Genomic DNA, 23,696 nt, shown 5'->3' on the forward strand with positions numbered 1-23,696 from the left:
CTAACAATTGACATTTTGAAAAACATATTTTTATTATAATATTGTCATGTGAGAAATATTTAAAGTGATAAAAAAGATCTTCCAATCACATTATGTTAAATTTTTCAAACAAAGTTCAAAAACTCGAAAAATATTTTTTTAAATATTTGTTGCGATAATAGCATTGTTGTTTTGTTATATTTAGCACCATTTTCTACAACATTTGATATTTGTAAGACATTCCTGTTTCGAGATATAGCGAAGGAATCAAGTATCCTCAGGGATCAAGTATTCTCACTTTCCCTTAAGACTTTAATTGAGGCTTCTTCTAGATGTCGAAAATTTATTTTAAAGACTCTACACAAATTAAAAGTGCTTAAATCGGAAATAATGTTTGAGCACATAAGATAAAATACGAGCAAAAAAGATAAACAAAAGTCCTTTGAAATACCTCATAACTGTAGATACCAAGTCTTATCAGAAAAAAATCAATACCTTCAATCGCTTCGTATCATCAAACAAAACTGAACTTTTGGCTTTCCAACAAAACCGAAGTTGGAAATTTTTTATAAGAGTTCTTCGTAATTATCGACGTTTTTCGGTGAGTTTTAAAAATAATAAAACAGATTTACCAGTTGTCCATACATTCCGAGCTACTTTGGCATTCGCTCCTTCTCAGTGGACACTAAAATTATATTTTTTTTAACCTTAAACTTCAAATCTAAACTCTTAATTTAAACTTACAATTGACTGGCCATCGTCTAATCTATTTTGATTTTGTGTTGTTTTGCGTTTACGTTTGTTTGTCAGATGATGGCCAGTCAATTGTAAGTTAAAATTAAAAATTCTGATTTAAAGTTTTAATAAAAGTTTAAATAAAATCATAACTGTCAGGTAAATCACTTAAATAGCAACTTATTCACATGATACACATAAAAGACTTCAACTACCATGGTTCCGTTTTTCCTAAAACTTTTAAAACATGATTTCAATGTTCTTTTTTTTTTTGGGTCGTTGAGAGCTTCCGAGGGGCGGTTAGAAACTTTTTTAAATTTTGGGGGCGTTGGAAGGGCTCAGAGAAGCGGTTAAGCCATATTTTACCCTTAAATGAATAGCGTTGTTTTATAACGAAACTTACTACTAAAATCTAATTATCTAGGAAACGCGTAGATATTTTTGAGTCGCACATTCCCAAAAAGTATTCTATAGAGAAAGGTCCTCCTCGAGCGATAGCCAGTTTTCTCATTAGCTTTTCATATAGTTGTATTTCATTAGAATGGAATGTGAAATTAACATATTTTGAAACGTTCTGCTTAAAAAAAACAGTGATTAGATTTTTCAGAATTTCAAGGCTTATCACTACACCATGTATGCATTCAGAAAGTATGATGTAGGCTTCGGCTTTCTTGAAATGTTGGTACAGAGAATGCTTAAGTATTCTCTGTACCAAAATATCGAGAAAGCCGAAACCTACAACAAATATAAATTTCAACTTCTGTTTCGCGAGTGAACATGAACTATCAGGAGTCCCATAACGGATAGAATCGATGCCCCAAGTCTTTGACCTGATGATGTTATTTCATTGATCCATTCAACGTAATAGCTGATCCGGGCGTATCCTGCCGGCCTGCCCGATGAACATCCATTCGCGGAAACGAACGAAGCTACTCCAATTTGCAAACTGGTTCCGTTTTCCTGAATGGTCAACGGGCCTCCGGAATCTCCAAAACATGGACCCTGGCTAAGATCATCTGTCCCCCTGGCACATATCGTTGAATCAATCACCAACAATGGGCCAAAAACATTAGCACATTCGTCGTTCGAGATGACTGTAACATCGATCCAGTTCAACACTTCAGATGGTCCATATAGGTTACTGTCTACGGTAGTTCCGAAACCGGAAACTGTGGCTGGCTTATTCACAAAGGTTTCCCCAAAACGTCCTGGATTAGGTAGAGCAATCGGTTTGATGTTAGCTTCAAAAAAAATTGGAACCGGTTACTTAACATTTTACATGTTTTTCTAAATATGAACAACTTACGAGAGTTCTTTGGGGCTGGCGTCTCGAGCAATATCAGTCCAACGTCATTATTCAGATAGTCTCTGTTGTACTGTGGATGGGCTATAAAGTGAGTAGATTGCCCGATAAACTCCGGCTGATTGCGGTTTATGGTTCCCATGGTTACGTAACATCGAGTTATTCCAGTTACGCAATGGGCCGCCGTCAATATCCAGTCGTAGGTTATCAACGATCCTCCACATGCATGACCTAACGCTCCCTGGCCGAGAAGCCATACTTGATACGGAAATCGACCAGCTGGAGCGGGATTTCCATTGACGATGCGAGAATCCCTCCCGATACTCTGAGCTTCAAGAACAGGAATCGCACTTTCAAACAGCAGTCCAGCCTATCGAGTAAAGAGATTTGTCAATGAAATGAATTTCAAGCGATTCTTACGGATGGTAATTCACCTGAACACAGGTTAGACAAAAAAGCAGTATAAAAACGCCTTTCATCGTGGAATCGGCGCGAGACTTTGCCTTCAAGTTGGATTAAGACAAATCGGGGGCTTGTGATAGCACCAAAAACCCAAATATAATCAATCGCCATCGACCACGATTAGATAAGTAATAATTTGCTGCAAATAGAAGTTGAATCACTTGTTTACCGTAATTCAAAATATGATGTCATTGCAAATGGATTGATTGGATAATAATGAAATATTTGAAAACAATAGTCTGACTGAAATGACTTGGCCATTTGTGTACTGGAAAAAAAAGTCAACAAAACAACTTTGGTAGGTAATAAATATAATATCAGCATAATAAAAACAGTTCGAATTGGGTTCGAATCTATGTTCGTTTGAGAAAAACCATCCATGAACCATTCAATTACAAGGCGAGACTTGCCTGAATATCTAACTGCCAACATGTAAGATGCGTAATTTTTTCTATACACCCAAAATAATTTAAAAATTATATCTACGGGATTTTTCACGTAAACTAAGCTTTCTTTGCATCCGATCGATTTTACGTGCGAGTGTAGTAACATCTTCGATTCCACCTAACTTATTCGGGAATTTCACGTAAAATCTGACAGAACGGTTAAAATTTTTTGAAATCAATTTTTCTTGAGCGTGTTTTGGTATGAAGACTGAAATTCTTATAAGAAAATCAACAGTCCTCAAACAGCAGTGCAGTAACCAAATTTCGCGCAATAATTTTCGCGTGGAGAAAACAGAAACAAATTAAAATGCCACAACAGGAAGAACTGATTAGCAACAGAGGCACCTCTCGACGCATGAAGCGGCCAGAAAGGGGAAAACTCGAAAACCACGTAAGTAAGTGATACCAAAGTTCCTTTAATTTTTTTGTAATTGCAATTAAAATTTCAATTCCAGAAACTACCGCTTCTGGAGGATAAAACGCCTGCTTGGCCCATCCACTTTAGAAGAAAAATCGCTATTCCGGAATGGATCTCAGTGGGATCATTGAAGGTTAGTATAGTTTTTTTTTAGTTGTTCCCGTTTCCCGTGGAATTAGAAATAAAAAGTGATAATTAATTTGATGATTTTTTCATTAAATACGGTTTATTCACCAGGTAAACAAAAACAAAAGAAAACAGACAAGGATGAGAAAAACCAGACAATGGAAAAGCGAAGGAATTCCGGATTACAAGCGACCAAAAATTATGGCCGACCAATTTCTTTCCTTCCCAGAGCTCGCCGGGAATACATGGAAGCAGTTGGCTTAATCAATCAAAAGGTCCGGCTTAGGTAAAATTCGGAAGGTTTTATTTTTAATTAGCAGCATTATCCATAATAACAAGAATAAAAAGAAAAACTGAAATCGAACCAAACAGCTAGTTATTTTGATGTAACTACCAATTCAAATTTATTCCTATTTCGTTTAGATTCGATAAGAAAAAAAAAATATTCATTACCGCATTACGTTGAGTTCATTAAAAATTCACGTAAAGTGTAAGTGAACTTCATGAGGCACAAATTCCTATTAGGGTGTGTTCACATATCTTATTCGTAGAAGCTACGTGAAAATCAATTGGATAAAAATTATGTTGTTTTTCACGTAGCCACGACGTGCAAATTATTTTGGGTGTAGGAAATTCCAAAAAAAAAAGCAGGAAATATCCAAAGACACTTCTAACAACTAATAACGAACATAAGCAAATCTTTATTGCCATTCAACAAGATTTCCTAGAAATGATATTAGCTTCCTTTATGTGTTACGAGCCTATTTGTTTGAATAATTTTACTGAATCAAAGCAATCGAAAGATTCCCTTTAATTCAATCACGGTTTAAAAAATGTTTAGATACCGGTATTTCGATAGCAACTTACTTAATTCTTCAGTGAGCGTTTTCGATTGCTAGTATGTTGCTATCGAAATACCGGTGCCTGACCTTTTCTCATACCGTGGTTAAATTAAAGGGAATCATTCGAATGCTTTGATTCAGATATTAGCTTTTTGATGTGTATACATCTCGTATGAATAACAGCCCTTAAAAATTTCACTAGGTGAAAGCTGATGCATTCATACATGATGAATGCGGAACGCTCACATGGTGTATTGAAAAGCCTCAAAATTCTGATCGAAAAAAAACCCTACAACAAACTTAAAATTTAACTTCTGTTTCGGGAGTGAACATAAACTATCAAGAGTCCCAAAACGGATAGAATCGTTGTCTCAAGTTTTCGACCCGATGATGTTATTTCATTGATCCATTCAACGTAAAAGCTGATTCGGGCGTATCCTGCCGGCATACCCGATGAACATCCACTTGCGGAAACGAACGAAGCCACCCCTATTTGCAAACTGGTTCCGTTTTCCTGAATGGTCAACGGGCCTCCGGAGTCTCCAAAACACGGACCCTGGCTAAGATCATCTGCCCCACTGGCACATATCGTTGAATCGAGCACCAGATACGGCCCATAAACGGTATAACATTCTTCGTTCGAGATGACTGTAACATCGATCCAGTTCAACTCTTGCGATGGCTCATTCAGGTTACTGTCTACGGTAGTTCCGAAACCGGAAATGGTTGCTCGCTTACTTTCGAAGGTTTCTCCAAAACGGCCAGGAATAGGCAGAGCAATCGGTTTGATGTTAGCTTCGACAAAAATTGGAACTGGTTACTTGGAAATATTTAAATTTGAAAAACTTACGAGAGCTTTTTGGGGCCGGCGTCTCAAGCAATATCAATCCAACGTCATTGTTCAGATTATCGTTGTTGTAATATGGATGTGCGATATATTGAGTGGATTGCCCGAGAAACTCCGGCTCATTGCGATTGATGGTTCCCATGAATAAATAGAATCGAGCTGCTTCAATAACGCAATGGGCAGCCGTCAATACCCAATCATAGGTAATCAAGGATCCTCCACATACTCTATCAGCACGTCGTCCTTGGACGCGAATCCAAACTTGATACGGAAATCGTCCAGCTGGAGCGGGATGTCCATTGACAATCCGGGAATCTCTTTCGATACTCTGAGGATCACTAACAGAAATCGCACTTTCAAATGGAATTCTAGCCTGTCGAGTAAAGAGGTTACTGTATAAAATAATTAGACAAAAAAGACAAAAAAGCAGTATAAAAACGCCTTTCATCGTGGAATCGGCGCTAGATTTTGCCTTCAAGTCGGATTAAGACTAATCGGAGGGCTTGTGATAGCACCGAAAACCCAAATATGTATATTCGATCGCCGTCGACCACGATTAGATAAGTTAATATGATGTTAGTGCGCACGGATTGATTGGATAATGAAAGAATATTTAAAAACAACAGTCTGGCTGGAATGACTTTGCTTTTTGTATTCTTCGAAGAAATGAACTTATCAAAATTTGTAAGTTTAGTAATGCGTTTATCAAGAAAGGTACTGATATTATGAGTTATTTGAATACTTTTACTAAGAAGTGCGCAACTTAGTTCCCACTTTTTGTCAAAACATAGCCTAAGAATTAAGTGTTGGTCAATTTTGACATACTTATGAAAAACGTCAGAGATTTAACTGATTTGGGTAAATGGTGTTGTTGAAAACGCAGGTTTCAGTGGTGGAATAGAGTTATATTTATTCATGTTTCGTCAGTTTAGTGATTACAGAACAACATAATTCAATAGCGATTGCTATTTATTGTCTCACTCTCCACTTATCATGTTCCCTAGTCGGTAAAGTACTCATTTCTGAATGACTAATTTGATACTCTTACCCAGAATATCTGGCAAAACTATTGTGTTATCACGAACCCAATTTGAGTAGTCTCGCTTAACCGTGTCATCAGCAATCATTGGTCTATTGTTCTCGATTGCGAATTGGACATAGCAGAAGTCTACTGCTGTTCCGGACGCCGGAGGAAACCGTAAGTTTCAACACCTCCCCTCAATTCGTAAATTCGGAATGCTGAACAGCATGGTTATCCATTCCTCCCCGAGCGGCTTGAAAAGTGCAACTCAGTGAACTTTCCGTTCTGAAACACTTGCCCTGCTCTGTAAAGACGCCAGGCGCACATCCAATCTAGGAGCAGAGAAGGCTTCGCCAGGGTGAGAGCAAGAGAAAAAAATCATCACATTAAGTGTAGGGGAGCAGCGCTGAAGCAACTCAGTAGGTTTTGTTCGTTCCCAACAAGAAAAGGAAGAAGAAAAAGCAATATCGTTTCGTGCTGTTTGTTTGCCTACTGTGGTAGGAAGAGAAGGAAAAAATTGCACTTCAGTTGTGTGTTTCGGGATTTCTCCTTCACACACAGTAGCGTTGCTATTGGGGCACCGGTTTTGCTCAGCACTCGGCTTCGGTTGTACTCGGAAACGAGTGTAGAGCATTTCGGAAGGAAGTGTGGTGCTCTACAAATCGTAGAAGATAACGGTGCGATTTACACAGCGCACTGTCTGATTTGAGAAGTGCGGACCAGGAGTGAAAGGAGTTTAGTGATTACAGAACAACACAATTCATTAGCGATTGCTATTTATTGTCTCACTCTCCACTTATCATGTTCCCTAGTCGGTAAAGTACTCATTTCTGAATGACTACTTTGATACTCTTACCCAGAATATCTGGCAAAACTATTCTGCCGCTCATAGCAAGTCCGTCCCATTTGCGTTTTCATGATTTTTCAGTTTATCGCTGAAAACACTTTAGTTTCATCTGTAGTTTCAAGAGAAAACTTTTTTTTTAGTACTTTGTTCTGATGAACATCGAAAAAACCTCAAGAAATTTTGTCCCATTGAACAAATGATCGCAAGTCGGTCCCATATGGCATAAATCATCGCAAGTCGGTCCCACAGCCATAAGGGCCCAGCAAATGATTTTCAACAGAATCAAAACAAAAAAATAATCCTTATTAAGCGAAAATCTTTCATTGGTCGTAGCAGTGACACATTCTGTTGATTACTTTGATAAAAAACGCATACAAGTGTCGAATTAGCGTTGGACTTTTTACGATTTTTCAATGCCATTTTTCTCACTTCAACAAAAACGCAAATGGGACGGACTTGCTATGAGCGGCAGTATTGTGTTATCACGAACCCAATTTGAGTAATCTCGCTTAACCGTGTCATCAGCAATCATTGGTCTATTGTTCTCGATTACGAATTGGACATAGCAGAAGTCTACTGCTGTTCCGGACGCCGGAGGAAACCGTAAGTTTCAACACCTCCCCTCAATTCGTAAATTCGGAATGCTGAACAGCTTCGCGTGCCTCGCTCTTGGTAAGAGATGTTGTCCTCCATTAACGTGAAAGGAGTGCTTACCACACCCAATTCACCAAGGAAGTTTGTTAATCACAAACCTTCCTTGACTGCATGGCAAAGGGCTCCTATCTCAACTTCGGTCGACGACAGACTGACCGTCTGCTGATGTTTCGTTGACCATAGAATAAGATTCCCGAAGATCATGTAAGCGTAACCTGATACTAGTCTATCCCAAGGAACAATTTAAATTCAAATAGGCTTTGTAAGCAAATGAGGGTGTTTTATAAAAGATTCAAAAAGTCTTTGTTATCCTTAAAGGTATTTCAATAAGAACTCTATAAAAACGTTCTACAAGATAGCTACAAAACCTTTATAAAACTTTTGATAAAAGTGTCAATTATATTTCTTTTGAGGTTCTTATAAGAGATTTCAAGAGTTCTATAAAACCATTTCCACACTTCCTTATAAAACCTGAAATATCTTCTGAAAAAAAAATCATAATTACTTTGATACAATACAAATAGACTGTATATGTGCGCTGAATAACCCTTATAAAGAAAGAAAACCTTGATTAAAACCTAATAGTTTAATAGTATTACAAATTGACAGTCAAAATACCCTTAAATAACTCTTATGAATATAGAAAGTCTTAATTAAAACCTCACAGTTTAATAGTATTACAAATCGACTTTTAAAATACCATTAAATATCCCTTTTAAAGAAAGAAAACTTTGAATAAAACTTAATAGTTTTATAGGTAGCAAAATACTCCGTATATGGTCTTCGTCAAGAAAAAATGTGCAACGCCAAATAGAATGTAAACAAACTTTTTGCATGTTGATATATTGTAAAATTTATTGAACCATATTTCCTTTTTTATCTTCACACCAGTTACATAATGTTTAATCTAACTTTTAAGGAGTTCGTTAGATTTCAATTAAGGCTAGCATTAATTTCATCGAGCATGTTTTGAATCGAAGATGCCCGCCGGAAGGCTGTGACGTTCTTGATCATAAATAACACATCGACTCCAAAGCACCCACATTCACTGGCCCATTCCCGAGTTCCATTTCTTCCTTCTTTGAGGTACTTGTTGTTCCGATGATGCTTCAGCTTACCGTAATACCGTAAAAGCATTCCTTCAAAGATGACCTGGAGAATCAGAGCGGATCCCATCCGCTTAAGTTGCCACTATTTGTGCTATCGTCGCCAAAAGGCGTGACTGACCACAGTCCTGGCTTCGGCTTTTCGCGGCGCACAATCCAAGATTCGAGTTTGTTCTGCTTCACTTGTCCGAAATAAGTATCCGGTTTGCCGTAGTTACGGGCTGGGCTTTGGGATAGTAATTTACCGGATAAATCACCAAAACCCATCTGGGTTCTTCTGTACGCTCTAATTAAACGTCAAATAACCTTAAAAATTAAAGCTTTGTATAAAACATAATAGTTTTATAGCCAACAAATTTCTCCGGATATAGTTTTCTTCAAGAAAAAATGTAGAATGAAATGTTCTATAAGATGCATAAGGGATTTAATCAAGTACAATTATTCCAGAAAAGAGATTTATCTAGAAAATCTAGTTTTATAACTGACTTTTATAAATCAAATAGGAATTATTCTTCATTCCCCATTTTTTAAAGGGAAAATGTTAAAAACATGTTTTTTTTTATTGAATGTTATCGCGTTTAAAGCAATTTTTTAGCGTATATTGAAGAAAAATATAATTTTCGCTGAATGTTATATAAAATTCTGATGAAGAAGACTAGGAAAAATACATTTTCACAAAACGGAATGCTATTATAAAGAAAATTAATTGATTTGTTTTAATAAATTTCGAAGGTTTAATGTGGGGCGCATTTTCATTGATAGTTTTTCAAAAAATCAATCGATAAAATCAGATGCGCAATATATTTATGCGAGAAGAAATTGAAAAAAATCAAATGTAACTTTTTGATTTTTGATTATTGGATTGAGAAAATATGAAAACATTAAGTCACAATGATTTGATTTGATACACACATTTTTGATCCATCTATTGGAGAGAATCGATTTAATCAAGAATTTTTTTCCTATCACGAGAATCCATGGTCTTAGAAGAGTTTTTGGTAAAGGCCTTATATATTCTCATGGTTTTATAAAGTATTTCAATTTCTGTCTGGAAAACCTCCTGTAGGTGGGCCTTTTTGTATATGTAAGTGTTTTATAAATGTTTTGAAGGAACTTATAAAATTTGGTGTTGATTTAAGGGGAGGTTTTATAGATCTCTTGTAGATTCTTATAAAACTAAAATTGTTACTTGGGTATGTTACGGTTGACGAAATAAATAATCTAAATTAACTAAACTAAATATAGATCTTCGATCATCGGAGTCGTTGGCAAACTCTGCATCAGCATATCCGATGAGTGGTTTCGATTTCGCGTTACTGCGGAATACCAACGCCGTATCGGTCATAAGTCGAAGGTATCGCAGAACACGCTTCAGCACTGATATTCGATCTCGATGAAGTCACTAGATATTGAAAACAACCGATCACTAACTCTTTGAACGGCTGCTCGGTGATAGCCTCACCATCGTTCAGCTTTCGACATCACAGTTCATGTCGCGAAACCTGTGACCTAGGGTAAGCCAACCGCTTCCCATGCCGCGTACTTCTCCAGGGCTGCCATACATTTGTCGATTGCTGATTTCCAGAAGACCCTGCACGCAGAAAAACTATAGATATATCAGTTAAATTACGCGTCTACTTGAACATAAATATGATTGTTTGGTTCTGACCCGAAAATACGATCAAGCCAACCATCAGAATATACGATGCCACAAAATGGCTATGGCTAAACTAGTGATACTTCAAATGCAAAAGGATGGCTGTTTTATCCGTAATTGCTATTCCCCCTGAATGTAGAAAATTGTAGATTTGAAATATGAATAGTAAATAATTTAAGCTGGGGGAAGTAAAACATCATGGCTCTGAAAGGAAAAAAATGGTTTCGTTAAAGGTCCGACCAGGCTTCCGAAAAGTACAGCTTTGCTATGAAAGCCTTTTTCTTGTCGAACAAACTGTCTCGGTTTTCCTTACCACTCGGTTGCTGCTGTACCAAACCGAATCGAAACGCTTCGGCTACATCACACACGTGCGGGAACGCAGGCTGTATCTGAACAATCGGCTCAAAGCTTGCGCTGCCGAAAATGTTGTGCTTTAAGCTGTAGCGAACCCAACCGACAGTTCGGTTTTCATCCCTTCAGGCCTCCTGTATCTAAAATAATTTCATCTAACTGTCGGCTGCAGCGCGTGACAGTTTTGGGCAGGGCTGTCACGGTTGACTGTCGTACCCATGCCCGGCCGCATGCGCTGCTGCTCGGATCGAATAGATCGAACGAGCCATCGAGCAGGAGCATACGACCGAGGCGAAACGCGATGTGTGGTGCCGGTGCAGGTTAGGCCAGAAACTTGTTGATTTTCATGTTAATATTCGGGTGTTGTCATGGACTTCTATGTGACTAATAATTGTGGGCAATATGACTAATAATTGTTACAAGCTTCAATTTTGACCCATAATTGTGGTTTTGAAAAACGTTGATTGTTTCGGTAAATTATTTTATTTTTCAACAAAATTGGAAACAAAATCATGTTTGAAATCAAAGAGGGAATATTTAATGACTGAAATTCATGCAAAGCTTGATGTTTGGTCCACTAACACCCGAATGAACGAACATTTTGTGGTGAAATGATACGTTAAGTGACTAATGATTGCGGGGGGACTGTAATGTAAATATGCGAAAACTTACACGATATTATTGGTCCGGGAATCCGAAGTACGCCCGCTGCTGCTCTTTGCCCAAAGGTAAAGCCCGCTGCTGCTCTTTGCCCAAAGGTAGATTATATTACAAAAAACCAATTTTAATAAGAAATTAGCATTACCTACCTTTTTGCTACTTGGTGACGGTCAACTTTTCCTGAAAAAACCTCCTTTGTCTTTTACTTTTTTGAAGTCCTAAACCAAATAAATATATTATTTGTTCTTTTTGGAAATCAATGTTGGTTGAACAAAATTCGAGATCTAGTCACGCATCAGTGATGTTTGAGAACTAACTATCAGATTGACTAAGAAAAAATACCCAAATCTACTAGCTGTTGATCTATTTTAGCAATAAGTAGTTGAGAAATCTCCTACAGCCAAATTAACTTTACCGTAACGTTAGTTTGTTCGTAGTTATCGACGTTGATTAAACAATATTATGGGTTTAACCAAAAATTTGTGATATGGAAAAGCCAACCGTAAGAATTTTTATATCAACCTGTAGAGTTTTTTATCCGCGTGTTGTTCGACGCTGGAGCTCGCTGATGATTTGATGTAGCTTCTCATTAATATCAGCAGCTACGTTAGCCACGTAGCACTTAGTAGCTTTTCTGATTCACTGACTGCGTCTCAGAGTTGGTACTGAATTGACGGAATCTTGATCATCATCGTCAGGAAATTCCATACCAATCTCGTAGTCGCTCCCACTTTGATCATCTACAACCACACTCTCAGTATGATTGAGATCTCAACATTCCTGTCGATGACCAGCTTTTCAACGCCCCTTAGCTAATATTTCGTTCATTCTGGTGGCTGATAACCTCAGCACGCGAATGTACAGCATATTGCTTTCTCAAACGATGTTTTCTGGTAACCCCAGATGAACAACCTCTTACCGCTTTCTTTGCGTTCCCTCCCAAAGTCTTCATTTCGCGATGACTTCGAGAATCTGCATTATCGGCAGGAATCCATAGCAAGAATGTGTTAACTGTGCTAAATAGCGACTAACCGTCACCCAAACAACTTCGTCCAAAGCGCCCACAACAGTGTCCAACCGTTGAAGACAAGCTCACGCATGTTACCCACATGCGCAACGCAACTCGAAAGCACGAAAACAATCCTCTCGGCTTGCAGCTTCATAATATGTCCAGTTTCTCCAACGAAAATATCTGCAATTCCACAGGAAAAATAAACTGCTGGCTTGAATCAGCTCATGCTTACTTACTGCAGCGTAGTTCCAATTTCCAAGACCAGTCCTCTCTACAAGTATCAGAACCCGACTCCCCGGCCTCGAACTCCAGTGGCACGTTCTGTCCAATCTGGAACATCTCGTGGCTTCTGCGCTGCCGATTTTCCACCCTGGTGGACGTTTGTGCTTGGTTCAGCTCCTGTATGCTGACCGCAACGCACAGCCAAAGCACGGGAAAAACCCTCTCGGCTATTAGCACCACCAAATTAACTCGGGGTGGTGCTGCAGCTGGACCTGTCCATCTCTGCACAGCTCGGATGCGGATCTTTAGACTCCACCCGGGCTTCGGACGTGAGCTCACGCTTGCTAACCTGGTTCTCTGGCTAGTCCCTCTGTGCTGGGTCGTCTCGACGCTGACTGATCCTTCTGGCTGGTGGTCCTCTGGCTACTGCCTGACCTACTTGCTAACCGCAAGTTTGAAACATGAGAGTACACCTTTCTAACTAACTCGAAAATTTCCAATCCAGTCGTATCTAAGCCCATAACCTGATGAAAACGCAGGTTTCAGTGGTGGAATAGAGTTATCTTTATTCATGTTTCGTGAATTTAGACATTATACTTCACAATTTATTAGCAATTGCTATTGTCTCACTCTCCACACAGAAAAAAAATTTGACTATTACGTGTCACTGAAACTGCAAACTTTAAAATAAATCAACCTGTAATAAACAAAACCTGTAATTTTAAATTGTTTTCCTTGAAAGTTAACGAAGATTCATTTATTATTGCAGCAAATGTCCTGTAAAAAAGTTGTACACTAAAAATTAAATGTCAAGTAATTTGTTTTTCGACCTGTAAAATTACGGTAAATGTCCTGCTCCTTTTTGTTACAGGACATTTGCGTAATTTTACAGGAAATAATTTTTGCTGTGCACTTATTATCTTCCCTAGCCGGAAAAGTACTCATTTCTGAATGAGTGCTTTGATATTCATATCCAGAATATCTGGCAAAACTATTGTGATGCCTCGAACCCAATTTGAGTACTCTCGCTTAACCGTGTGATGGTGCAAACATTTGTACTGTATTTATCATCATCACCTATCATCAGCAATCATTGATCTATTGACCTTGATTGCGAATTGGACATAGCAAGAGCAACCAAAACAAACAATGTTTTGGTTCTGCTCGTGGCAACAGAAGTCTTTTGCTGTTCCGGACGCCGGAGGAAACCGTCAGTTTCAACAATACATTCATTGTGATTGGTTCCTAAATAAGCGCAAAAGTCGATAATTTTTTGACTCATTGCACAATGGGGAAAAAATGTACAAACCACGAAGAAATTCAATATCTTTCGTCCTACATGACCCAAATCTATGAAATTACACTTTTCTTTTGTGAAAATTTCCGGAGAATCGATTGAACATAGTTTCAAACGCCGCACAAGATTACGAACTGAGATATAGTGCCATTTTAACCCCTAATTCCCCTATATTTTGTAAACATTCCAAAAAAACACTGATTCGAACCAAAGAATTTTGAACGAAAACAAACCTATCGTGTGTATTTTTTTTCTGAGAAATCGAATGAAAGCTGTTTTGGCCACCGCACGCTTCAGAAAATGGCGTTATGGCTGTTTTTACCCCCAATTCCGCTATATTTTTCAATTATTTCTGAAAAAAGCTTGTTCGGACTTGAAAATTTTTAACCAAATGGGTTATATCTTATGTGTTTTTTTCGAGCAATCGAATGAAGCCAATTTGAGCCCCCGCACGCTTCGGAAAATGAAGTTATGGCTGTTTTACCTTCAATTCCGCTCAATTTTTCAAAATGTTTATAAAATGCATGTTCAAGCTTGAAAATTTGGAACCTTTTGGAACGTATCTTGTGTGATTTTTTCCGAAGAATCCAATAAAGGCTGTTTTTACCCTCAATTCCCCTACATTTTTCAATGTTTTCAGAAAAAAGAATGTTTGGACTTGAAATTTTAAACCAAAAGAAATCCAACGAAGCCCATTTGAGCCACCGCACGGATTGGGAACAGGAGTTATGGCTGTTTACCCTCGATTGCCCAACATTTTTCAAATAGCTCAGCATGTTGGGACTTTATAATTTTGAACCAAATGGGTTGTATTTTTTGGAGTTTTTTTCCGAGGAATCGAATGAAGGCTGTTTGAGCCACCGCACGCTTCGGAAAATTTAGTTATGGCTGTTTTATCTTCAATTCCCCTCAATTTTTCAAATCTTATATATAAAAATGGAGGCGTTTTCTTTGTAACACCATCACGTATGAATAGTCGGTCGTAATGAAGTGAAATTTGGTATCCGAGGGTTTTTCGGGCCAGAGATGGTTTGTATAATAGTTTCAAGAATCTTACTTTTTATGGAAGGAGGGCTCCTATACAAAATCAACAAGAAACGGGACAAAGCTCGAACAACTTGAAGACGATTTTCATGAAAACTGATGCACGACCACGAAGAAATTAAAGAACTGTAAACATTTTCCAACGATTTATTAAGTAACGGGTAAAACGAAGTTTACCGGGTCAGCTAGTTGTTAATAAAACGCATGTTCGGACTTGAAAATTTGGAATCTATTGGGACGTATCTTGTGTGATTTTTTCCGAGGAATCCAATGAAGGCTGTTTGAGCCACCGCACGCTTTGGAAACAGGAGTTATGGCTGTTTTTACCCTCAATTCCCCTACATTTTTTTCTGAAATCATTGAAAAATGTAAGGGAATTGAGGGTAAAAACAACCATAAATCCATATTTCAAAGCGTGCGGTGGCTCAAACAGCCCTCATTGGATTCCCCGGAAAAATTGCATAAAATAAGTCTCGTTTGGTTCAAAATTTTCAAGTGCGATCATGGTTTTTCTGAACTTTTCGAAAAATTGAGGGCAATTGAGGGTAAAACAGTCATAACTCCTGTTTACGCTACGTGCGGTGTGTCAAATAGGCTTCGTTACATTCCTCAAAAAAAACACATATGATACGTTCCATTTAGTTCAAAATTTTCAAGTCCGAACATGCTTTTTCTAAGCTATTTGAAAAATGTTGGGCAATTGAGGGCAAAACAGCCATAACTTCTGCTTCCAATCCGTGCGGTGGCTCAAAAAGGCTTCGTTGGATTCCTTGGAAAAAATTACATAGGATACAACTCATTTGGTTCAAAATTTTCAAGTCCGAACATGCTTTTGTCTGAAATCATTGAAAAATGTAGGGGAATTGAGGGTAAAAACAGCCATAACTCCTGTTTCCAAAGCGTGCGGTGGCTCAAACAGCCTTCATTGGATTCCTCGGAAAAAATCACCCAAGATATGTCCCGATAGATTCCAAATTTTCAAGTCCGAACATGCGTTTTCTTAACAATTTGAAAAATTGAGGGGAATTGAAGGTAAAACAGCCATAACTTCATTTTCCGAAGTGTGCGGTTGCTCAAACAGCCTTTATTGGGTTCCTCGAAAAAAAAACACACACAAGATGCGTTCCAAAAGGCTCAAAATTTTCAAGTTTGAACATGTATTTTCTTAACAATTTAAAAAATTAAGGGGAATTGAAAGTAAAACGGCCATAACTTCATTTTGCGAAGCGTTAGGGGGCTCAAATTGGCTTCATTCGATTGCTCGAAAAAAACACATAGGATACAACCCATATGGTTCAAAATTTTCAAGTCCGAACAAGCTTTTTTCAGAAATAATTGAAATTATAGCGGAATTGGGGGTAAAAACAGCCATAACTCAATTTTCTGAAGCGTTCGGTGGCCAAAACAGCTTTCATTCGATTTCTCAGAAAAAAAAAATACACACGATAGGTCTGTTTTCGTTCAAAATTCTTTGGTTCGAAACAGTGTTTTTCTGGAGTGTTTACAAAATATAGGGGAATTAGGGATTAAAATGGCACTATATCTCCGTTCGTAAGCTTGTGCGGCGTTTGAAACTATGTCCAATCGATTCTTCGGAAATTTTCACAATAGGAAAGTATAATTTCATAGATTTGGGTCATGTAGGACGAAAGATATTGAATTTCTTCGCGGTTTGTACACTTTTTTTCTTCATTGTGCATTGGTATACAAAATACGAAATTCAACTTTAAATTAAAATTTTATCGCATGGGAAGTTATAGATTTTCAGATTGCAGTGTTATCAAAGAATATCGAAAAATCTTCATATAGAAAAACATTTAATTTCTTCTCAAATTTTGATTTTTTCTGATTTTATTCAATGAGATGAAATTTTGAGGATATGGGGCAGTGTGCCTGACTCCCCTTTCTCTTCTTTTTTCAGTAGATATTAAAGTTGGTGTTTTGGCCGATTTTTGAATATTTCTTAAACCACCCCCTTCTAATTCCCCCCCCCCCCCCCCCTTTCAAGAGCGAACTTTAGGACCGCGCCTGGAGGAATCCGTTTGAATATCATGTATGAATTCATTCTCTACTAACAATGTAGATCTAAACCAAACATGCATATGATATATAAATATTGATATGCAAAAAAGTATTCGAAGAAGTCGAGAAACTTGGCTTACAACCCGATGATAGGAACAAGAACGGATAGAACTTGTTGAAGTCATCCTCCTGGAGGCACTTGAAAATTTCCCATTGCCGACAACCCATAATGCACTTAACTGGAACTAGGAAAGTCCTGCAGACTGCAAAAGTCCATCCATGTCATCAGTGTAGAACAGATTTTCCAGAGCAACGAATGGCTTCTGGTCATGTGGGATTTCTCTCAAGTAGTTGGTACACTCTATGCCGACACGATGGGCGGATGGACATCTCATACTAGATGCACTCTTAGAGTGTAGTGTAAGCTTGCCAGATTGCCCGGTTTTATCCGGGTTTGCCCGGATATTTGATGCAAAATTTCGAGAAAGTCCGGTCCGGCCCGGTTGCCCGGATATCGTGAAAAAAGTCCGGATATTGCCCGGATTTTATCACAATTTTCACAAAGTAACCAAAAAAATCAAAGTTTTTGAGTAAGTTTCAGAAAAATCGATTAACGGTATGTAAATTTTCAACGGTTGTTTCAAATAATTTCGCTGATTTACTTTTATAAACCATTAAATATTTAAGTGTTCCAATAAGTTTTTGGAAGTCTGCAATAACATTAATAAAATATTAATTTATTTTTCTTTTGCATTTTTTCATTGCTTTTATATATAACAACTACTAAATTTTGCCCGGTTTTTGCCCGGTTTTTGGATTTGAAAAATTGAAATCCATGCCCGGATTTTGCCAGGTTTTTTTGAAAAAATGCCCGGAATTGCTAGGCCCGGATGAGAGTAGAAAAAATTCTGGCAACCTTAGTGTAGTGGAATCGTTCTAATCTTCCCTAACCACAAAATCCCCTCAACCTCAACACCCCAATCTGGAGACCACCCGATGCGATGCCATGGTAGGACAGTCCTCGTTGTCGTCATCATTCCAAAGTCAAGAATCTGTCCGGCTAGTTCAACCGCCCCAAGTCCATGTCCTAGAAACGGCTTGTATGTTTGCTGGCCTCAACTTGGTTTTCTGGTGCTGGTCAAAAAGTGTCGTTCCGTTTGGTGGTCGAAAAGAAGAAGCCGGTGATGTCTCGGTCTCTTGGGGAAAGCTAAACACCAGAAAATGGCCTCATTCACACAGCCATTGAAATGACACGTGGATGATACGTGCTGTAGGCCAGCTTGCCGGTACTATGCAGGATCACGAAATCCCCTTGAATAGGGGTAAAAAATAATTGATTCAACTCGGACATTACCAATCAAAAAATAAATAACGAAATTATTCTTTGAATGTTTGAAATAAAGAAAATATTAAGCACTAGCTGATCCCGTACGAACTCCGTTTCGTTTTTAATTTCAAATATGTGATAAGTGTGTGTAAATGGTAATTGGAATGCATTTTCAATACTATATTGCATAAAATATTAAACAGTTTTTTTTTAAAGACAATATCGCGATAAAAGTAAATAATTCATATGGATGACCCCTTTTTCCGATCCCTGAACCGAAATTGGGGACCTGAAATAAATTTCCCGTCTTTCAAACCTCCCGTGTACAAAATTTGATCTCAATGTGATGCGTAATCACGGCAATATAGCAAAAATAGTGAACTATTAATATGGACGACCCCTTTTGCCGATCCTCGATCCAAAATTTGAAACTTGAAAACAATTAGTTGTCCCTTAAAACTCCCATGTGCAAATTTTTCACCTCAATCTAATGTGTATTAGCCTCCACATCGCAAAGATAGTGAAAAATTCATATGGACGACTCCTTTGGTCGATGCCTCAAAAATCTATTGCTCGTTCTTCAAAACACCCATGTGCAGATTTTCATCTCAATCCTATGCATAATGACGACAATATCGCGAAAACAGAGAAAAACTAATATGGACGACCCCTTTTTTGGACCACGATCCAAAACTTGATACCTGTAATCAATTACTCTTACTGTAAAACTCTCATGTGCCAATTTTCATTACAATCCTACGCACAATTCATACAATATTACAAAAACTGCGAGCAAATAATATGGACGACCCCTTTCACTGACCCCCAACTCAAAATTTGTAACCTGATAACAATAGAGCGTCCCTCAAAACTCATATGTGGTAATTTTCATCTCAATCCAATGTAGAATAACGTCAATATTGCAAAAACATTAATAGGTTGATATGGACGACCCCTTTGGGCGACCCCTGATCCTAAACTAAAAACCTGGAATTGATTGCTCGTCCCTCAAAACACTCATGTGCTAATTTTCATCACAATTCGATGTATAACACCGCCAATATCGCAAAAACATTAAACAGTTGATATGGACGACCCCTTTGGCCGACCTCTGACCTCAAATTCAATACCTGGAATCGATTGCTCGTCACTCAAAACTTCTATGTGGAAATTTTCGCCTCAATCCAATGTATAATAACGCCAATATCGCAAAAATATCAAACAGTTGATATGGACGACCTCTTTGGCTGACCCCTTACACAAAATTTGACACATAAAATCGATTACTGGTCTTTGAAAACATTCCTGTGCAAATTTTCAACACAATCCGGCGAAAAGTAACGTCAATATCGTGAAAACCATATTTATCTTGTATGGACGACCCCCTTCAGAAGGGGTCATCCAAAAATCTGAAAACATTTTTCATCATTCCTGGTGCTAATGAACATACATGCCAAATTTCAGCTCTCTAGCTCTTAAGACGGCTGAGTCTATAGAGGACAAACAAACAAACAAACAAACAAACAAACATACAGAAAATTGCTTTTTATATACATAGATTAACAAACATATATTTAAATATGTTATATAAAAAAATGTCACACATTAAGTTTAAGTTTGAGAGGGTTTTTTATAAATGAATTTGGTAATTTAATTTGGCTTTCGAAAATTTCAACTTGAATGCGTTTTAAATTTTAACCGTCCTTTACGGTTAAAAAAGGACAGTTGGGTTAGGGTCATGTAAACCTGGATAACTATTACTGCTTCTACAAAACTACCCACTGGTTTTCATTAATTTTACCATTTTGAAATCGTATACATATTCACTATGTAGAAACAAAATATTAAAATTTTGATAGAGTCTGAAAACTGAGCCGGAAAACAAAATGGTCAAAAATATGGCGTTTTTAGAACATAAATCGTGACTATCCCAGTTGAAATAATGAAATTTCTTTATTAGCTAAACGTCGGCTGATAAAAAGATTTATTTGAAGCTAAACATAGTTATATATTTTTACCACAAGAAGAGCTGCGAAAATCATATAAGATGAGATTCTAAAAATTCGCTGAGCTGTATCTCAACATAAAATGGATTAAATGTGCTGATTTCATATTCTTGCGGTAATTGAAGTGTCCTATTTCATTTAAAAAAACATTATTTAATAGAATCGAAGCAATCGAAAGATTCCTTTTAATTCAACCACGGTAAATGAAAAGTTCATATACCAGTATTTCGATAGCAACTTACTACCTTCTTCAGTGAACGTTTTCGATTGATAGGTAGTGAAGAAGGTAGTAAGTTGCTATCGAAATACTGGTATATGAACTTTTCATTTACCGTGGTTGAATTAAAAGGAATCTTTCGATTGCCTTGATTCAGTTGAATCATTCAACCAAGTAGGCTCATACCACAACAGAGTGATTAATTAATAATAAAATTTAACATTTCATAGTTGTGCTCAGGATAGCAAAACGTGTAAAGAACATGTTGATATACCTCAGATTTTATTTTTATGATTAATACTAGAATTGGTAACCCCAACAGTCTCTAAATTATTAATTCATCATTATCGGTTGGAATCCTGGATCGTCATGATGATTTAGTTAGAAAGTCATTAAAACAAAATTTGTATGGACTTTTCAAATAAACAGCTCTGGTCTGCCTAGATTATGCTCAAATTCTTTCATTTTATAAGCAAAGTGTAACAAATAGCTCAAATTAATGATTAAATGTTATGATGTTTTCCGTCCAAAACCGGAATTTTGTTTAGCAAGTAATATCAAAATAATAATGGTGGGTTTTTGAGAAGCCTTCAAAACGATTGAAAATCTTCTGACGTCTTCTGTTAGAATAAAATTCCAAGTGCTTTCTTCTTTATATTTATTAAACACTTCCTAAGTTTGGACCAAATTTGCCCGGATTTTGGGTTGAAAATTTTGAACTTAAATGCCCGGAATTTGCCACATTTTAGGATAAAATTGCCCAGAATCTACTGATCCAGATATGTCCGGGAAAAACTCTGGCGACCTTATACTGAACAGTTTGTCGTGAAAATGGGCATGGAGGGGTTTTTGAGGCCCGGAATTGTTCCTACGAAGTTTGAAGGCCATTCCCCTCCTAGAAAGGAGGACCCCCAAACAAATTATGGGTAGAGCCCAGTAAGACTCAGGTTTTTCATGGGAAAGTTTCAACAAATTTAGTATTTACACAATGTAGAAACATGTTCTTTGTAGAGAGAGGAAGCATTTCGGTGAAAAAAGTTATGTGGTTTCATTATTATCAGTAGCATTATCGATGAAAAATTGTCGAAATCATATTTACTTATTGGTATTTAAATACTGTTGTACATACCGTTATCTGGAATTTTTTCTCCAGGCGAGGCATGCATAGTTTGTTACTAGATATAAAAAAAATAATCGCATGGGGTCAAGACGAATAAACAATGAACAAAAAACAATAATTTTTGTGTTAGGAATCTATAAAACACTGCCACTCCCATTTATCCGGAGTAAACCTGATTTTTTTTTTCAAAACTATTATATACCGGCCTCAATTCAAAACCAAAGCTTAGGAAAACCCTAAAAATTGTGACACCATGTGAAGCATTGAAAGGACTGAATAAATTCAAAGAAATTGATAACGATCAATTTGCTTTTGATGACTTGAAGTCTTGCGTTTCAAAAACTTATTACTAGTTCGAATTATTTTCTCAACGGGAGAGAGGAATTTAAATTATTTGTTTAATACTCAAATTTGAGTTATAAATTATTGTTTAAATTTTTTCCCCTATTAATTTTCTGAATTACATTTGCCCCAACCAGGGAGAAAACGTAAGAAATTGTGGATTATCGGCAATGTCTTTTTAACATTCCCAAAAAAAGTCCAATGAACAGGAAGTTTTCAAAAAACCTTATCCAATGTTCGATCGATAAATCTTAGAATAAGTTGTAAACCAAGGTTTGAAAACAGGACATGTCATCAGATCAAAGATTTCGTTTATAGAATCCTAGTTTATTCCCAGCTTTTACAAAGTGGGATGTTTCATAACACGAAAAAAGTTTAAAACGAAGAATTCGGATATCTAATTTTTAGTTGACAAACTTATTCCGGTATGAAGCCTTTATTACTAGAAAACGTTACTAACAATTTGCATTCCACTTTATAACACAAAAAATGGTTTCAACAGTTTCAAGAAGGGGGATCATACATATGCGGCGCAAGTCGGGTGAGGAGCTCCAAGACCGCCATATCAAAGGAACAGTCAAGCACGGAGGAGGTAACGTGCTGGTGTGGGGGTGCTTTTCTTGGGGTGGGGTGAGCAATTTGGTAAAAATTGACGGAATCATAACAGCTGCGTCATATTGCAATATCCTACGGAAAAACCTCGAGGTATCATCATCAAGACGGGCCTCGAAGAGCGCTCCGTTTTACAGAAGGATAACGATCCGAAGCATACGGCCAATCTGACGAAGTCATTTTTCCGTTCCTACCGCATCAAACCCTTTGAATGGCCCCCACTAAGTCCTGGTCTGAACCCCATCGAAAATCTGCGGGCCATCCTCGATGCTCTGATTGATAAGACTGGTGTGACAAATAAAAATACTTATTTTGATTCAAAACTTGCACAACGTATGCCGAAGCGCTTGCTGGAGGTGTTGAAGACTGAAGGAGGCCATACCCATTATTAAATCGTCCTTGTTTGTCTTCAGTTTGAATTATTTGAAGCTGTACTAATCTGGACACTTTATTTTGCCCCTGTTTTTTTTTAAGAATATCAACTGTTTTTTTTTGTATCAGAAAAACTTTCGTTTTTTACCAGCGCAATATTAACCAAAATTGAAAAGAACATTTTAAACAATATTTTAAAAATGATTACGATGTATTTTCGTTGAATTTTAACCAGTAAAATAAAAGAAATTAAAAACAAACAACTTGGACACTTTATTTTGCCTCTCACTGTATGAGTGTCTTCGGTAAAGTTGCCTCAAAAACAGATGGCTACAACTTTGTGGAAGACAATTTGGCTCTATCTGTCCACTGAAAAAAGTTTGATGTGCAAATCATGCAAAAATTACACACTAATATTTGATTGAAGATTATTGAAGCCCATGGTTTGATGAGCATTTTTGCTGAAGACACCATTTGTCTATCTCTTATAGTATCTTCGTAATTAATTTTGTCACGATAAAGTTCCGCCCTGGACCACTGTGCAATGTTATATAAGAAATAAAATTCTATAGAAACAAGGGGAGCTACTGTTCGCTTAAGCATTTGATCTAAGGTATGGTTTAACTTTTAATAAAAAATTAAGAATTTC

The 23,696-nt window shown here is 37.3% G+C and overlaps 2 protein-coding genes across 2 annotated transcripts; both read right to left on the reverse strand.

Moving 5' to 3' along the window:
* Positions 1–1,330: 1,330 nt before the first annotated feature.
* LOC129748108 (collagenase-like) lies at positions 1,331–2,496 on the reverse strand. The gene is made up of 3 exons (XM_055742596.1): positions 2,452–2,496; positions 2,021–2,387; positions 1,331–1,955 (listed from the first exon to the last, which is right to left on the reverse strand). Exons 1-3 carry the CDS (start codon positions 2,494–2,496, stop codon positions 1,468–1,470), a joined length of 900 nt encoding a protein of 299 aa, XP_055598571.1. The 3' UTR covers positions 1,331–1,467.
* Positions 2,497–4,618: 2,122 nt separating this feature from the next.
* LOC129741689 (collagenase-like) lies at positions 4,619–9,053 on the reverse strand. The gene is made up of 4 exons (XM_055733437.1): positions 8,908–9,053; positions 8,799–8,832; positions 5,162–5,531; positions 4,619–5,106 (listed from the first exon to the last, which is right to left on the reverse strand). The coding sequence occupies exons 1-4, from the start codon at positions 9,051–9,053 to the stop codon at positions 4,619–4,621; spliced, it is 1,038 nt and encodes a 345-aa protein (XP_055589412.1).
* Between the last annotated feature and the right edge of the window lie 14,643 nt (positions 9,054–23,696).

Source organism: Uranotaenia lowii, chromosome 2 (assembly GCF_029784155.1).
Source record: "Uranotaenia lowii strain MFRU-FL chromosome 2, ASM2978415v1, whole genome shotgun sequence".
In the NCBI taxonomy this organism is placed as follows: Eukaryota; Metazoa; Arthropoda; class Insecta; order Diptera; family Culicidae; genus Uranotaenia; species Uranotaenia lowii.

Bases quoted from the DNA above. Each gene is read 5' to 3' on its own strand.
- LOC129748108 (XM_055742596.1), bottom strand. From the start codon at position 2,496: ATGAAAGGCGTTTTTATACTGCTTTTTTGTCTAACCTGTGTTCAG. The intron at 2,388-2,451 runs GTGAATTACCAT...TTTACTCGATAG, and splicing joins TTTGTCTAACCTGTGTTCAG to GCTGGACTGCTGTTTGAAAG. The intron at 1,956-2,020 runs GTAAGTTGTTCA...TTTTTTTTGAAG, and splicing joins GCCAGCCCCAAAGAACTCTC to CTAACATCAAACCGATTGCT.
- LOC129741689 (XM_055733437.1), bottom strand. From the start codon at position 9,053: ATGGGTTTTGGTGATTTATCCGGTAAATTACTATCCCAAAGCCCAGCC. The intron at 8,833-8,907 runs GTCAGTCACGCC...CTGATTCTCCAG, and splicing joins AAGCCGAAGCCAGGACTGTG to GTCATCTTTGAAGGAATGCT. The intron at 5,107-5,161 runs GTAAGTTTTTCA...TTTTTGTCGAAG, and splicing joins GCCGGCCCCAAAAAGCTCTC to CTAACATCAAACCGATTGCT.